This window comes from Phasianus colchicus, chromosome 1 (genome assembly GCF_987193195.1).
Source record: "Phasianus colchicus chromosome 1, bPhaCol1.hap1.1, whole genome shotgun sequence".
Classification (NCBI taxonomy): domain Eukaryota; kingdom Metazoa; phylum Chordata; class Aves; order Galliformes; family Phasianidae; genus Phasianus; species Phasianus colchicus.
Window position 1 is genome coordinate 22958492 of NC_143436.1, and position 17938 is coordinate 22976429.

Here is a 17938-nt window from a genome sequence, read left to right on the forward strand (position 1 = left end):
TTTCACTCACTACTGATGTACAGACATTCTGGCTGTGTAGAATTACAGGGCAATATTGCTCAATGGTTTGGGGCAGGAAGTAGAGGGCGCTGTATTGCAGAGAAAGGAGCAGAGGTGCACTTGAACACAGATAAAGCAGTTTTTAATTTCCATGGGACGCTATTTAGGCAGCTGTAGTCAGACTATTCTTCCCCCAAAAGCATGATAAAATATATAACATCTGTCAATGTAAGTCTCACAATACTTACAGCATTTGTAAATATACCGTAAGTCATACGTCCAGACGAGAGCATGCAGCTATTACATTTTAAGTAATTATAGAAAGTGCATGGATTTAATCTTTGTGGAATGCCAAAGGCCCAGTTCTCCTGTGTAGCTTAGCCAAACCTACCATTTGCCTTTCAGATGAAAAAAACCAAGCACCTCCATTTCTTTACACTCAAGGAGCAACACATGTACTTCTATAATTAGCATTTCCTTATTTTTATGTCAGAGTATTTTTAACAGTGTGCTAGCAATATAAACAAATGATGTAAATAATAAGGAATGAAATACAAGCAACAGTAGGAAGTAAACTCTCTTTTTTATTCTCTTTATTTATCTCTATTTTTAAATAGGCCATATTAATGACAATAGGAGTTCTGGGCACTGTATCTACCATGCACACAATATGCAGAGTGTCACTGAGAAGTCACTGGCTTTGCATTAAGACTTGATCAACTGTAGAGATTTCTACTGAAAATGTGAACTTTGAAAATGAAATTAAATACTTTGTACATGTCACCAGAGCTACATTACCATATCAGCTTTTTAGCCACTAACAATGCATTTTTCCAGCTTTTCAGGAAAATCACAAAACAGAAGTTACCCGGGGAATATTCCTCCTAATCTAAGTACCTCTTTTGCTGATGTGAGTGACACTTAAGGGAATACTTCAGAGAGAAAATGTTTCCCACTGCAATATATACCTTTAAATATTTAAACAGTAATTTGGTGCAGTTGCTCGTTTACTTCTTTCTGTTCTGTTCAGCATTTGTCCTGATAAAGGATTAGAATGGATTTATTTGAACACTGTACTGAGCATTTGGAAGGTGTGTTTTTTAATCAAGATCACTATTTCTAGGTGCAAAAAAAAAGACTCAGAAGCGTAGAAAACTTGGATGACAACATTCCAGTTTTAATTCCTGAATCCTAAATAAATGATTTCCAGTGGAAAGGAAGGCAGAGAACAAGACAGAATAGAGCCATTAAGGCTGAAATTTACTTTGGCTGGTATTACTTTTCCTAATATCAAATTCTTGAGCAAAGATCTATCAGAGCTAAAGGTCATGTGAATAACAAGAGTAAGAATGATTCTGTGATTCTGTGATTTTGTGAAGAAGGTGGGAAGAAGGCTTTAAATGGTCTGACTCAACAGGCAGACTATAGTTGTGGCCGAGTACAACAGAGAGGTAAAGCTGGCTGCACAGAAGAAGACAGAGGTAAAGAGACTGATGACCAGGCTCATATTAAAGGGAGTTCTGGAAAAACCTGAAGAGGTGAGATCCGTTCTACTACAGAGATAAGTGCTCATGAGTTTACGCCACTTTTCTCCCATGCAAACCATAGCTAAATGGTTGGCTATTTTAGAAGCCTTTTTCTACCTCAAATAAAGGTTAGGAAACTCCCTTTACCTAATCAAAGGTAGACATAGAAGAGCACTACATTGTGACAGTTTCTCCATGCATGGCTCACATGCTATCAGAAATGATCTGAGAAAAGGCAGCTCAGGCACGAAGAGCCCAAGCCAGAACACTGACACCTGCAGAGAAACAGTAAAACTGTCCCCCACTTGATATCCAGAGCAAGGATCTGCCCTGCCAGCATCCAAGATTAGATGGTAGCCAGTGCATGGAAGTTTTACAGAAGGCACAAGCAACATTACAGGCTCTAATGGAAATAGCTGGTCCTATAATTCATGGTTGTGGTTTGGTCCTACACCAAGCTATGAAAACACAGCTACAACGTCCATCTCACTGGTGCTGGAAAGGCTGATGTAACCACAGTTGAATGCCTGGCTCCTCAGAGATCTGATCAGCCTGGTGCAGCTGTTTCTGTCAGATTTTAAGAGAAACAGAGACCAGATGATATCACTGCTTTCAAGCATTGCCCCCAAACTGATCAGAGTTCCTATCCCAGAACATGCCTGAATCAAAGCCAGGACATTTATTTATTTCTAGCCAGTGCTTACCCATCAGGTGGACATGCTATGGAATTGGATTGCGATGGAACACCCAATGAGGCACACCCAAATAGCAGAGAAAATGAAAACCCAGCATTACAAAGGTTCAATCAGTATCCAAATAGAGAGAAAAAGGAGTTGTTTTTTTCTTAGCAATCTCTTCTCTCAGCAGGGGCTGCTGCCCTCACTTCTCTTCACACATTTCCTGCTCTCACTAGCACATATTCAACCCCACAAACATATTCAATGCTCTCGATCTAAAACATGGGAATCAAAAGGCCTGTGTTCAATTCCTAACTTGCTAAAAGCATGGCACAAACTAAATAGTTTCCTTTCTGTATCCATATATCTCCTCTCATATCCCATTTAAAACACAGTTCTGCCTCTTGCTTCTCCATTCAGACCACAGGTGACTTGGAAGCATTCCAGATGCTTTGCTATAATGTTATATCTCCTTTAAGGTCTGAGGGGAGGAGGAAGTCTTTGATAAATTAGCATCTTCAGTATTGAGGGAAAGAAAAACTTTAATACAGGATTATGCCACAGTATTGTGGCAACAGGATGACAAATAACAAAAATGGCCCAGATGCATTGCTAAAAAGATAAGCACAATAAGGCCTTTTAACTTACCTAATGATATTTTAGGGAGCAGTCCATGATGTTTTAAACATTTCAGGCAATACTTTGCCCTAGAGCTGAATGCTTTGATGCCAAAGGCGATGTAACTATTGCCTGAGGCGTGTATAGAGCCCTAAATATAAACCTTGGTCTGTGAACTAGAATTACTAATGGAATTTGGCTCTAGCCACAGAAGGGGTTTTAAGCCTCCTATCTAAAGCCCATTTGATCATGTTTCCTTCACAGGTTGCAGTGTACAGTATCAAATATGTGACTGTTCAGATCCGCATGTTGTGGTTACTGGATTCACAGAAACTACCACTATTTAAGCATTACTAAGCCCATATTTCTCTTTAGAAATCCCCACACAGTGAAACCAGCTCATAGATTGGTGTGCCCAAGATGAGTTGGCCTGGGGCGCCTTGCCTGCGGACTGCCATGTTGGTTCCATTGTGCACTCGGCCTCAGGCCATGTGTGGAGCCATCCATCACCTGGGACATTCTGGTGGCCGTGGCCCAGCATGTCTGCCAGATACCTAGAGATTTTGTACAAATCACCAAATTCTTTCTCTTTATCCTAGAAAAAATGTCTGGCAAAGCAACAGAGGATGTGTCTTGGAAACACAGATGAGTATTAGCTCTAGTGAGAGCAAAAGCAACAACTAAGCCTTCTTTCAAAACACTCTTTGTGTCCTTGACCAATAATCTTCACTTCTTCCATTTTATCCTGTAAATATATTGTGAGAAAGGACAGACCCACAAATGACTGATACTTTTGGAAGTGGAATTCACAATTCTGACTGAGGTGTTAGGTTATATATGCCAAGCACATGCACTCTGGAGAGTGGAATGCCAGCCTAAGGAATGGAGCAGAAGGATGTTTCGGCTGATCTTGTATGAATGTGTGTGTGTGTATGTAGCAAAAGGATAAGTGCAATCCACTTTTAATGGAATAATATAAAGGATATTTAATCAGATGTGTTTTATTCTGGGCATGCACAGAAACATGCTGCCAAGTATACCACAGTATGTGACTAAGGGTCTTGTTCAGTCTGGTTGAGAAATGAGAAATGAACTGACAAAACTCTGTAGGAATCATGATTAAATTATGATACTGTACCATTTCTCAACTAAGGGGGAAAGCTACTTGATTTCCTGCTTGGTTTGCCGGTCAAAAGCTACTCTTTTTTTAAAGAAGCCTGACCTCAATCTTTGTGGGGCATTAAAACTTTCTACACACTGTGCTGAGGAGTAGATGTACCTGGGAACACTGGTAAAAAATAGCTAAAAAGACTCTTTGAAATGTTTGGAGAAATTCATAATAGAATAATGATTTTCCAAATACAAAATATGCTGTATTTCCTGCCAATTACATGCCAGGGAACTGCATTTAGAGGTTTAATTTTCCTTACCAAGTTAAATTAGGCATTTCTTCTCTTTTCTAGATAAACTCATGCCACAAGCTAAGATGAGCGTGCATTTAACATCCTCATTGGGAAGTCTATCTTTTGTCTTTTATTCATCTACATTCCCATTTAGAGTGATTCTTTTCTACATAATTATTATACTGTCCTTATTGTGATTTTAGCCTTTAGATTTGAGTAGTACAATCTTGTGTTAAAACATACTCTTTGTTTGAAGAAAAATTTGTGCCCATGAAAGAACTAATTACAATACATAGCAGAATGTTGTAAACATATATAAAACATAGAATCATAGAATCAAGCAAATCTTCAGACAGTAAAAAATAGAAAAGAAATTACAAATAGTGCACAGTTATTATTAAAAACTATTCTAAATGTATCTCTTTTCCATACAGATCATATTCTTTATATAGGATGTAGTTCTGGAGAACTGGTGGAAGTGGAAACTTCTTCATGGATGACAGTTTCTGCAGTCTCCACAACCCCATGAGTTTACGTATCTTCAGGCGACACAGATGTTTCAATGGGCGAGGATTATCTAAAAATAATAGTGAGAGAGAAATAGTGGAAAAAAACAATGTCATTAACAATGACTGACTGCCCTAATAAAATTAATATCAAAATCTACCTTGGGGCATAATTTTGCCACTTCTGAATATGTGATGTTACATGCTGTTGATATTAATCAAACTTTTGGATTTCTCCTCACACTACATTCCTCCTTTTTAGAAATATGCACACTGTGCTGTGTCACCAGAGCTGGACATTATTTAACGTAATCAATGGTAGCTGATAAATGATCTCTCCTTTCTCTATGTGTATATTGAAAAAAATTGCAGGTTGAAACCAGCTGTGCAAATGACCTGGCACTTCCATTTCTGCTCAATAGAGCAGAAATAAGCCACTGGGATCAGACCATACCATGCCTGGATCTAAACCAAAACTTCTTACCAGACTTTACATCACTGGAAGATTTTGGTTTGACTTAACTTTCCTGAACAGTTCAACAATTTTCAACATACCTGTTATAGTTAAGACCACAAAATTATTTTGATGTGCCTATGACACTAAAACTAAATAAAAAAACTTCCTCTGCATGCCAGTATAAAACATCAAAATAAAATTAAATACCAGATTAAAATTCAAATGTTATGCTCCTTTATAATTGATGTTGAACAAAATTCTATTAAAAAACTGAAAACAACAGTCAAATAAAATTAGTTTCTGCAAAGAGAGCTTTTCTTCTATTTCCCAACTTTTTAAAGTTAAGGTGGATGAAACCTATTTCTGGTGCCACCCGCAGTAAAATATCTAAACTAGGTAGAAGAGCTTCAAAAGAGAAAGCATACATAGAAATATTAATCACTAAATGGCAACTCTAAATGTACATCTTGTAAATCAGGAAATGATAGTACACTCTGATGGTACATTCATTGTCAACATCTCTCATCTTGAACATAACAGCATCTGAAACATGCTCTTATGATAATCCTTGAATGACTAATAGACTTGGCAAATCAAGGGAGGAAAAGAAGATGAAGTATCAGCAATATTCCTCTATAAAAAAATGTGTTTCATAGCTGTGCAATGATTGGCATTGTAATGCTTCATGTGGAGTATGAGAAGTACCCCAATGGTCTTGCATAACTGAAGAGGCTTCCCACACAACACTGACATTCCTTACGAGACTGGTAAGGTGCACACCAGGTTCATTCACACTTAGGACATTCCAGTCCAATTAACTATGACCAGTGGCAACAGGTAAAGGTCTGTCTCAATCTGAGAAATGGATGACAGATACAACCTGACTCTTAAGCTAGTACACACTTGTATTGCTACTGAGTTTTAAACTAGTATGACCTGATAAAAGCAATTAAAGACTCCTATAATAAAACATAACGGAATTAATTGGAAGTTAGATATTTACCCAATATCTGACGTATCTCTGTCCATTCCTTCTGTGTTTCTAGAACAAACTTAATTTTTGTGCATAGTGGAACACAGTCCATGTAATCTATAAAAATACGAACGACTTTTCCTGCTAAGTGTTTCAACCATGGAACAGTGATAAAGTCACAGAACTGAAAGAGAAAACATATCAAAGAATAATTTCAAAATGTGCACAGTGGAATGCCAAAAAAAGACATTTTAAAGCAATTACAAAAGGTATTAGGAACAAACTTTAACAGCCATAAATGGATGCCTATGTAAATTACTTTACATTTGCTTCCATGCTTAGTCTTTGTGATCTCTTAATTCCTCCAGACAGGCTCGAAGGCCAAACAGCCATTACAAGGTTGACATAATTTCCAGCACTCTTTCCTACAACAGTGATTTCTCTTTGGAATTGCATCCCTTCCATTGGTTTGGACAGGAACAGAAATAACAATATCCTGATTTGCAGTTTCTTAAATCTTCCTTACTAAATCTCTAATGTAAGGCACCAAAGTAAATCACTCTACATAAATAATTTTCCCTATCTCAGAACCAAAAACGAAAAATAGCTGTTTTATTTTTTTCAGGTTGTTTTAAAAGGATTTTGCGAGTATATGCTTAATTCTGCACAATAATATGGGATTTTTAAAGCTGGCTAATGGAAAGAAGAAAGCGAAAAGAAGGAAGGTATGTATTTACTGGATTATCCCTTATTACAGAAGAAGTCCACCCTGGGAGAATCTCTTCCTCTGGAGTTGACCACACAAAAGAATTTCCGAAGACATCTTGATGCATACAATCAAAACACAACTCCACATTATATCCATGATTCAGTAACAGCCTTAGCATCACCTCATCATTCAAGGCATACTGGATGGCACTGGGAAAATGCGTATCATTAACCATCATAAAGTAACAATTGACATTTGCTCCATAAGATAGAAGCAGCCTTACTATTTCGTGGTTACCACCTCTCACTGCCACAAGAAGACAGTTTAAAGGATCCTTGTTTGGATTTGCACCAGCTTTCAGTAATATTTCAGTGCAAAGAATGTCATTGTTAGAAACAGCAAAATAGAGTGCAGTTTTCCTTTCATCATCATAACTATTTGAAATGTGATCATCCAAGATGGTATTGACATCAAAATCATTTTCAATAAGGAGCTCTAGACACTGTGAATTTTGGCCATCTGCAGCTGAGTGAACAGGGCTTATCCCACTTTTCTGGATTGCAGTTTGGGATGTGACTGGAATGAGATACTTCAGGACCCTAAAAAACAGAGAAGACAATTAATAAGGCATCACTCCTCTGCATGAAGAAATGACCGTCACACAGTTACATGTTAATTTACCGAGCAGGCACTTCACACAGGAAAATCCTAACACAGAAGCACCTGTTCGGGATGGGCACTTGTCTTTTAAGATGTTGCAGGGCTTTTCACTTAGCTCTAAAGCAGTTTATTTTACATTTATTTTTTATTATGTTACATTTTCTTTTGCTTCTGCTAAAATAACTCTTAGAAGTTGATTCAAGTTGATGCAACATAGCCATTTCTGAAATGTAGGTGGACTCTACATTTTCATGTTTAACAGTGTGACCCTGAGCCTTACTATATCTTAAAGAAAATGTGAAGTTCAAACTCATACTCACAGGTAATGACCCTCATAAGCTGCCTTATGTATGGGAAGCAGTCCTGCCTTATTGGGCACATTGCCGCTTCCTCCATATTCCAGAAGAAGTGCTATGCAGTCTGGATTTCCTCCTCCTGCTGCTTCAAATAGTATTGATGAACCATCATCTGCTAAGGCCTGGACATCACCACCTTGAAGAAGGATAGAGAGTATAGAATTACATCCAAATTGATTTGCAGATCAACATAAAAACAAGCCTAGAATACTCTCCCTCATATTTTTAAACGTATTTATATTAAAACTTTACGTAAACAAGAAACATTTCTTGTGACAAATTTAGCCTTCAAAGGCAAAAAAAAATCTTGTATAGATACAAGTCCAGATGTATGAAAACACTCGAGTGGGGTTTCTTAGGCCTTAAGGGTTATAACTGAGGATTTTCAAAATTCTGGCCTATTTAAATAAATAGTTAATTGCATCAATTAGTACCAATATAATTCTGTACATTGTAGAAGGGAATGAAACGGATGAAGAAAATGCGACAGGAGCAAATAGAAGAAAGCAAAGTAGGACAGTAGCTGTACGTCCCTCCTTGACTGAAACTGATTGGTATCAACTCTATCATTCCTTTGACATGGATTATGGAAGTGTAGGAATGCTCACATATGCTTCCTTTCTTTCCAAGAAACTAAATGTAATCATTCATTGCTCCTATTTCTCTTCTTTTCCATTACCACTCTAAAACACCCCAGCAACCAGGCAGGATGCATGCCAGAGCAGAGGCTCGATTCTTTTTTACCTGGCTACATACCTTTATGAATGAGATGCTCCAGCACATCGCAGTGACCATATTCAGCAGCAACACCTAATGGTGTTACTCCATATCCATCCTTAAGATTCACATTTCCACCGTTCTTCAGAAGAAGAGCAACAATATCTTTGCGTCCCTGTTTTGCAGCTTCATGCATTGCAGACCAACGTTTTACACATGGCTGGTGGATCCTGCAGTTGTGTTTAATCAGAGTTGATACCATTTCAAAAGAGCCACTTCTTACAGCTTGAAGATATTAAAAAAGAAAAAAAAAATACAATTACATTTTCAAGTATGTTGCCTTGAAATTTAAAGATACCTAGTAAGTTTAGAGAATTTTTTTCTTCTGTACTGATATAAGGAAATTCCAGTCCTAGAAATCTGGGGGTCCAATTCAATGGTAAATAAAAGATGATGTGAGCTGCATGGGAAATTCAAGCTCGTAGTCACAGGTAATGCCTCTCATAAGCTGTTTTGTGTATAACAAGCAGTCCTTACCAGGTACTTTGCCTAAAACATCTTAATCTGTAAAAAATATCAGGAATATGGAAGACAAAAGCAGCATCAAATCAATTACAAGGAAAAGCAACAATAAAAACAATAAAGTGTTAGACAATGGTCCTGACTTGTAAAATTGATGCCAACATTACAATGTCCACTGAAAATCTCAGTTGTGATTTAGTCATCTGGTAACTCTAATCCTAGCATGTACTCAGTGGTTGTTGTCAGCCAAAACAACACTGACTGCCATCCCATATTCTGACCTTCTGATGTTTTAAGTTTGAAATTTCCACACATAACTACATCTGCAAATTATTCACATAAAACAGTGACCCAGACAGGAGTCTAATCTCACATCTGAACTATCTTTTGGAATAGCAGATCTCTTCTCTGACTGGCAAGGAAGGTGGAAAAAGTCAGCATCACAGGGTTAGCAAATTTAACTTCAGTTAAAGTCCTTTTAAACATGTAAGAAGGTTTTTACGAAGCAGAAGTCTTCATAATTACTCAAATTTGCTTTGAAGAGAACCATTACTGAACACAGTAGGAAGTATTGCAAAATTATCACACTAGATTTTTTTTCAGCATTTATCTTTACACTGAAGAGGCCTTCAGAGTTTTAGAATTAAAAAGGGAAACTAAGCGATTTTCAGCTCTCAGCATCATCTATTAAGTGTTAAACATCTGATTCTCTGTTTCACTAAGGCTAAAATGGGTGATGCACAGCAATATCTACGTCCACGTTCTCAGCTTTAAGTGGCACAAAAACACAAAAAGCATCACATAAACAGTTCACATCTGGCAAGCCTCATTTTCAGGAATTTGTACAGAGGAAAATAAATTGCCACTATAAGGGGAATTCTTTTTACATCTGTCCTAGTTATTCTTTCCAAGTTTCATTAAAACAAAAACAGAAAATAGCTTAAAAGTTATAGACTTAAAATTACTGAAAAGAGCTGAAACAATGGAAAGCAAGACATCCCAAAGGAAAACTAGAAAAACCTCAGAGCCTTAAAATGTTAACTTATCAAGTTAACAAAAATTCATAGGACTTAAGATTTTAATACTGGCAATTGTAATATATATTGAGTTTATTATGCAGTATAATGGTACTCTGCTGTATATATAAGAATTGTATTCACTTAGGAGATTTATTCTCTTCAGAAGAATGGAGATACTTAGCTTTCAACAGCAACTAGAAGCTGATATTTGCTAAGCTACCCACATATGCCGATGCTCATGTAAGTCTACCAATAGCATAAAATCTTCCAAAGAATCAGCTTTTTTGAGATTGAGGTGTTATTTAGAAATGCAGTAGAAGCTTGCTTTCAGTGCAAGAAGGAAGGGAGATGAGATGGGAGATTTTGAAATCGAAAATGCCTTTCTACTCTTGAAGAAACCATCCAAAAAATATAAAAATCTTCAGTAACCTCCAACCTCCACAGAACGCACATGCAAGTTAAAGTAATGGCTTATTCTTGTACCTGACTTAAACCTTAAGATGGACAGCTTGCTAATGGCCTTACAGCATCTGAAGACACAGATAAGATGCCTCAAACAAAACAAAGGTCACATTCTCAGAATTATCTTTAAATGCATCTCAGGAATGACTTAAGTAAAATTATTGCTGAATTGAACACTGGGTACATTTCAGTAAAGTGCTGGACATTTCACTTCATCTACCAACAGCCAGAAAAACAGCCCAACAGAGTATTGGAGTGAGTAAGAATTATACACAGTGATAAGGATTCACAGAAACGGAGCTAAATTCCCCTTGTCAGGGTTAGCTTTCAAGTCTGACGAAGCAGATGTGGCAGTTTAGTGGAGTGGATGGGCTGCAGCACAGGGAAAGGAGGCAGTTACCAATCAGGAGTGGAGTCTCGCCTTTGTCATTTGTGGTGTTGGGCCATACACCTTTTTCCAGCAAGGCTCGGACGTTTTCCACAAAGCCAGCTTTGGCTGCCAAAGTTAGCGGTGTTTCTCCATCAGATGTTTTGTATTCCCACATTGTTTTATAAGACGCTAGAAATAAGAAAGAGAAGAAACATAAAACTAAATGAAAACGCAATGCTGTCAATGCACACGTGCAAACCAGCAGTCCTTAAATGCTTTAAGTCTTTAATCTTTATGAAAATTGCTTGTAATTACTTTTATCTTAATCTAACTTGTACTTCCAGACTGAATAGTGAATATTCATTTTAGCTCTGTTAATTCTATAGGATTCTGAACAAAGCATTAAATAAGACTTCAAGCTCTTTGCTAGTGTAAATTGATGTAACATCCCCCAAATAAAATTTGCCTGAGATGTAAATGACATCTGTAAGATGCTTCCTAGAGGATTTCTTCTTGCTTTTTTAATAATCAGTTCTAGCCTGTTGTTGTCCACGTCTGGCTTTTTGTTCTGTATTTTGTTGCTGCTTCCTTTGTCCCATGAGACATCCTCATTTACTCACCATCTAAAATAATTTCCAGTATTTGCTGAATTGGCTGAGCTGCAGCCTCGTGCAGAGGAAACCACCCTCTTTCATCAGCTTCATCCAAAGCATATTTCCATTTCACAAGGTCTTGGAGCCCAAATATTTGACCTTAAGAAATCCAATAGATAAGAGAGATGAGATGCAATAGATGAGATGCAACTGAAAAATATTATGAGAAGAGCTCAGTTTCACAAAGGGACAGAAGGGATTTTACCTTCCTTTATGGCTGTTACAATTTTCCTATTTTCTTCACTAGGTGGCACAAAACTATCCAAAAGAGAACAGAAAATAGAAAATATAATCAAGTAGTAAGTACATTAAATTATTTATTCAATATTTTTCATGAGCTTCTCATCTGAGCCAACTTTCCTTTGAATATATCATCTATAGTCCCTATTAGCCTTGTGATCTCTGAAGTTACACCTGTACCAAGGACCTTCAGAGTAGCCAAAGTTCTCAAGGGAGGTGCAGGTCCTGACTGGTTTCCTGAGCAGCCTTGTGTCCTTTCCTCTATCCTCCCCTGGTGTGGCAGTTTTCAGGAGGAGCTGTGAACTGCTCTGACAAAGCTCTTAATTTGGTGAAGAATTCTCGTGTGGACTTAAAAGGCGTATTTGCCACACAGTACAGAAATGAGCTCCTCAGACTCAGAAACTTTAAGCAACGAATGAAAACATGATGGCATCAGAATGTCAATATTTGTTAATGAATGAGTTTGATTATATCAATCATGTCGTTCTCCCTGAAAAACAACTGTCATTTGTTTTAACAGTATTATTCAAACCTCCATAAAACAGAAGTTAAATGCTGGTTTCTGCTAGTGCATTGAGTATCTTAAAAACTAGATTAGACTAAAAAGAAAAAATAAAAAATAAAGGAGCAGCCAAGTGAAAAGGAAGATTCCTGCAAACGCCAGTGACCAAGAGTCAAATTCTCATGAGATCCCACAGGAAATTAAGGCTGACAGTGCTCCCAGACTTACAATTCTACATCTTGGGTGATGACACACTGGAACACGTTGCCCAAGGAGGTTGTGGATGCCCCATCCCTGCAGGCATTCAAGGCTAGGTTGAATGTGGCTCTGGGCAGCCTGGTCTGGTGGTTGGCAACCCTGCACATAGCAGGGTGGTTGAAACTAGATGATCATTGTGGTCCTTTTCAACCCAGGCCATTCTATGATTCTATGATATCCCTTTCAGTCCCAAGACAGATCAACCTACAATATGTATTTATGGGATTACTGCCAAAGAACCTGTCTGCTAAGAAAAAGTTCATTTTTGTTTCATGTGTATCTTTTCACAAGAATGGCCTAAAAAGCTACAGGAAGTATTACTTTAGCCAAGTGAGTCCCGTCTCCTTTAACCTCTCTGCAACTCCAGAAGATGGGTTGCTTCAGATGGCAAAGCAGAGCAGAACCCTGCTCTGGATCTCAGCTTTGCCTCCAGCACAGAGCCCCAAGTGATGCCAGGGAGATGATTTCCATCATCCCACACAGCTCAGGTGAATCCTGCATTTACTAATCGAAGGACTCAATCAGTTTAATTTATTGTCAGATCTAAACTCTTGCTGAACACTTCTGTAGGATCTTTTGGCTTTCTCATTTGCATTTTTCTTGTACACCTACATACCCGAGCACAGGGGAATATTGAGTGAGTACAGAGAAGTTCACTAACAAATTTCTGTTTTGTTTATTCTCTCAGGGCAGTGTTTCACTGAGCAAAACGCATAACAGCCAAACTAAGAACTGCTTTAAGGACATTATCAAGCACTAAATGTCAGTATCTCAAAACACTAAAATTATGGCATAACCTCTGAATTTACAGTACCTGTCACTAAAGCTGGACATTCGTGGTTTGGCTGCATTTGATTCCTGAATGCTAAGCTGTATGGCATAATCAGTGAGCAGATCTTCGACCACATCTTCACTTTCATCCATCATTTTTTATGGCAAATCATATTCATATGCTGTTTTGAAATACACACAAAAATATACTGGTTAGGATTGTACACTACTTAAGGTGGTTGTTTTTGCTTTTGTTTTAAATACTAAAATTGTTTCCATCAATTTATTTTAATTTCATAACATCTTATTGAGTTTAGCTTCCATTGTTCAGTAATGTTCACAAATGGTTTAATCCTGTAAATTGATCATACCATCCAATCTCACTTATTCCAAGAGGGATTAAAAGCACAGAACAGCTTGTAGGATAGTCAAATGCAGGACAGCAATAAAATTCTTCTATTTTTAAAAAAATATATACTGCTTTTCTACCTCCACTTTATCTCCAGACAATTAGGGGAAGAAATTAGTCATCATCTAAACGTGTAGCTCTTTTCTGATCATACAACTCTCATGCCCATTTTGCCAGCTATCCCCTGTTTTGTTGTAATCCCTAGAACTGATAATGCCACAGGCAACCCAGAGCTCTGCTTCAACACGGACTTAGCCAGGAAGGCGTTAAGTAAGCAGTGTTTTAAAATTGTTGTGTATGCCATTTTCAAATTATCGCACAAAAATTAACAGTATATTGTAAAATGATAAATTTAGTAAGGTAGCAACTGACTGACATGGCAGAATAAGTAGAATGTAAATGGCTCACCACAGCACAAGTGCTGGACACATAGCTAGAGGTCTATACATGCCTTGAGAGCCTGATTTGCTATATCACTGCTGGTAATACGCTGTGCTAAAGTGACGAGGTCCGACAGAAGCGTGGATGTTCCACTGGGATCACACAGGAGGATAGCAGCATGGCCAGCACGCCGAGCAGCAGCAGCAGTGTCCCTCTTATGCAATGCAGCAGTGGAAAGGCTAAAAAGCTCAGCAGCAAAAATTTCTCCCAGTCAGCTACAGGTATTGGCAGCAACTAGAAGCCGACACTAGATCACAAGAAACAGTTACAAACGCTTACTCTACATTTTAGTTGCTTTATATTGAATATTTTACTTAAATAACATTTGGAGTAATCTGATACCCTTCTGATATTTTTTTCTATTTCTATCTGAAAAAAAAGGGATTACTTACCATTGTTTTGAATTAAAAAAAAAAAAAAACAATAAAAAGTTTTGCCATCTTAAAGTCATTGTTTTTACTCCAAAACACCTGAACAACCTGGTAATTATGAGTTCTGAGACTTTCCCTGGAAGAACCATATCAAGAACTTATCATTTTTAAACACATAGATAAGCACTTATCATTTTTAAACACATACAACTAGTAACGTGTGTTCATGTTATTCTCATTTCTTATCCTTAAAATAAACCAGACAAACCTAGCTTTTCTCTCTAGAAATAGAAGGCCCTTAGGCATGCAAAGAGGTTATTCACAGCAATAAAATAACAGCAGTCTAAATTTGGACTCAGTCTATTAAATATTACAGTTTTAAATGATTTCACCGTTAGTCTAATTGGCGAGCACAACGTAGAGCCTCACCTTTTCAACCCATTATCTTGCCACTGTTAGTCTGGGGCCTGCATTTTGAACAGCCAGGAATAGAGACCTGCAAGCTAATGTGTCCTGTGATATTTCTAAAATTAAATACGCAGTTGCTTGATAAATTAAGGTCTGACCTTGTACAACTGTAACACAAGCAGACTCAACCCACAGGAAAGTATTACACATGACTTCTCTAAAATCTCATCAAATGTAACATGAGGTCTGGATGGTATAGTAAGATTATCTGTGCCCTCATTGGTTCAACAACTCTCATTAAGAACATAAAGTAATTGCCAACTTGGCTTCAAGGATAACATTAACATCCTGTAACATATTAACATAAATTAAAAGGAATCTGGGTAGGTTTAGCATTTACCTATTTGTAGATTTGTAAATTCTGACAAATTATATGGCCAAATAAAATCACTATATCTGAAGCTGATATGATGCAAAACTTTATAGATTTGATGACAGTCAGTTACAGCACTTACTTGTGTAGATTCAATAACTTGAAATTGGTCAAAGAAGCAGGAGACACAGTACAGAACACAAAGGCAAGGTCCTGCATTGCACCTTGGTCAGGGCAATCCCAGGCAGATAATACAGGTTAGGCAAAGAATGGCTTGAGAGCAGCCCTGAGGAGAAGGACTTGGGGATGTCAGTTGATAGAAGACTCAACATGAGTCAGCAGTGTGTGCTTGAAGCCCAGAAGGCCAACTGTATCCTGGGTTGGATCAAGAGAAGTGTGACCAGCAGAAAGAAGGCGATTCTGCATCTCTGCTCTGCTCTCATGAGAACCAACCTGGAGTACTGTGTCCAGTTCTGGGGCCCCAGCACAAGAAGGACATAGGGCTGTTTGTTTCAGTCCAGAGGAGGGCCACAAAGATGATCAGAGAGCTGGAGCACCACTCCTATGGGGACAGGCTGAGAGAGCTGGAGCACTTCTGAAGAACAGAAGGATACAGGGAGACTTTATAGAGGCCTTCCAGTACCTGAAGGGGCCTACATGAAAGTTGGGGATCAACTTTTTACAAAGGCACATAGTAACAGCATGAGGGGTAATGGCTTTACACTGGAAGAGAGTAGATACAGATTAGATATCAGGAAGAAATTCTTTAGTGTGAGGGTGATGAGATACTGGAAGAGGCTCCCCAGAGAGGCTGTGGATGCCCCTCCCTTGAAGCATTCAAGGCCAGGCTGCATGGGGCTGTGAGCAACCTGGTCTAGAGGGAGGTGTCCCTGCCTATAGCAAGGGTTGGAACTAGATGATCTTAAGTGTCCTTTCCAACCCAAACCATTCTATGATTCTGTCATTCTGCAGTGCAAGAAGAAGTGATATAAAAACACAGTAACCCAGGAGTAACACGAAGAACAGCTGTACCCAAAAAGTGGAAGAAGTTGGATTATTTTTTTTTCCCTCCAGCTCATTTTTTTTCCTCAGTCATATCACTGGTACAATACCTCAGTCTTGTTTTTGTTTTGATCAGATCTGTTACTATCTTTTCCAAAATGAATACACAAGGAGGGAAAACAAGCTGAAACAACAAATGTCCAAGGTGTTGTTAATATATCTATCTGACACAGTGAAATTTTACACTGAGAATTCCTGATAGAACAAAATGTCAGAACTCCATTGCTCTTCTGTGCCCCATAACTCATTCATGTATACAGAACTGTGAAACTGTGAATTTAACCAATGTGTGACATGCACCTAATCTTTGGATGCAAGATAAGAAAGTAATTCAGTAATGATAAATAATATTAAATGCAATTTCTGCTAGTGTGATACAGACAAGTGTGGTGAGCCTTCAAAATATACTGCAATAGAAATAGGCATGAACAGTGCCAGTGTCCTGCTTAACTGCTGGCTAACAGCTTATAAGAACAAGAGTATATCCTTACACATTAAAAATATTTTAAATATATAGATTTATAATATCTATAAAGAACATAAAAATTTCAAATGCTCACCTTGAGTCATTTCCTTTATGTAACTAGGGCACTATCACAACTAACACATCAATATGACACACATGGCATTGTTTTGCTTTTCAGTTTGTTATTAATACTATTTTGTCCAACATCCACTGATAACTTAAAATGCCTTTTTATTGCCAATTTATCTTCTTCTATCACAAGTTCCTTAATGTAGTGGATTTTTTAAAGTATTTTACTTTTGTCCTCGCACACAATAACTCAACAATTACCTCTTTACCACATTCTACTCCAGTGAATCTTACTTTTGATTCTGCAGCTCTTAGCCAACCAATTCCATGGAGCAAATTCATAGGAGGTATATGCACACTTTGTGTTATGAAACAAATTCCAGAATATTTACCCAACTTTATGAGTATTTGTGAGGTAGAAAGTTTCTGACCTTACTAAGACCTGATTACTCAATGCACACATACCACTGTGGTATTTCTTTTAACATGTCTGCTGTAGGGAAACAGTGTTGATACACTGGAAACTTCTCCAAGGCCTTGGTACTGCAGCATTTCATGAAAGAATAACAGAAGTTGACACATAATTAAAAGACAGCCACTATACTAAAATCTCATGTTTAGTAGACAAAGTCATTTTTATTTCAAAGAGAAGAATCACACAAGAATCACATAAACTGGGCTTGTTTAGCTTGGAGAAGAGAAGGCTCTGGGAGACCTCGTTGTGGCCTTTTCAGTACTTGAAAGGAGCATATAAACAGGAGGGGTAACAACTGTTTATGAGTGTAGATTATGATAAGACAAGGGGGAATGGTTTTAAATTGAGACAGGGGAGGTTTAGGTTAGATATTAGGAGGAAGTTTTTCACACAGAAGGTGGTGACACATTGGAACACGTTGCCCAAGGAGGCTGTGGATGCCCCATCCCTGGAGGCATTCAAGGC

General features: G+C 37.9%; 1 protein-coding gene across 1 annotated transcript; it reads right to left on the minus strand.

The window, feature by feature from the left end:
- Positions 1-4180: 4180 nt before the first annotated feature.
- On the minus strand, positions 4181-16957 carry ASB15 (ankyrin repeat and SOCS box containing 15). The gene is made up of 11 exons (XM_090136953.1): positions 15050-16957; positions 14260-14496; positions 13443-13581; positions 11834-11886; positions 11596-11727; positions 11006-11164; positions 8642-8887; positions 7850-8021; positions 6898-7468; positions 6191-6344; positions 4181-4801 (listed from the first exon to the last, which is right to left on the minus strand). The coding sequence occupies exons 3-11, from the start codon at positions 13553-13555 to the stop codon at positions 4629-4631; spliced, it is 1773 nt and encodes a 590-aa protein (XP_089993079.1). The 5' UTR covers positions 13556-13581; positions 14260-14496; positions 15050-16957; the 3' UTR covers positions 4181-4628.
- Positions 16958-17938: the final 981 nt, after the last annotated feature.

Excerpts from the sequence above, each read along its gene's own strand:
- ASB15 (XM_090136953.1), bottom strand. The coding sequence starts at position 13,555 with ATGATGGATGAAAGTGAAGATGTGGTCGAAGATCTGCTCACTGATTAT. Across the intron at positions 11,887-13,442 it reads ATGTCCAGCTTTAGTGACAG|TTTTGTGCCACCTAGTGAAG; the intron begins GTACTGTAAATT and ends TCTTTTGGATAG. Across the intron at positions 8,888-11,005 it reads CGAGACTCCACTCCTGATTG|CTGTAAGAAGTGGCTCTTTT; the intron begins GTAACTGCCTCC and ends AATATCTTCAAG.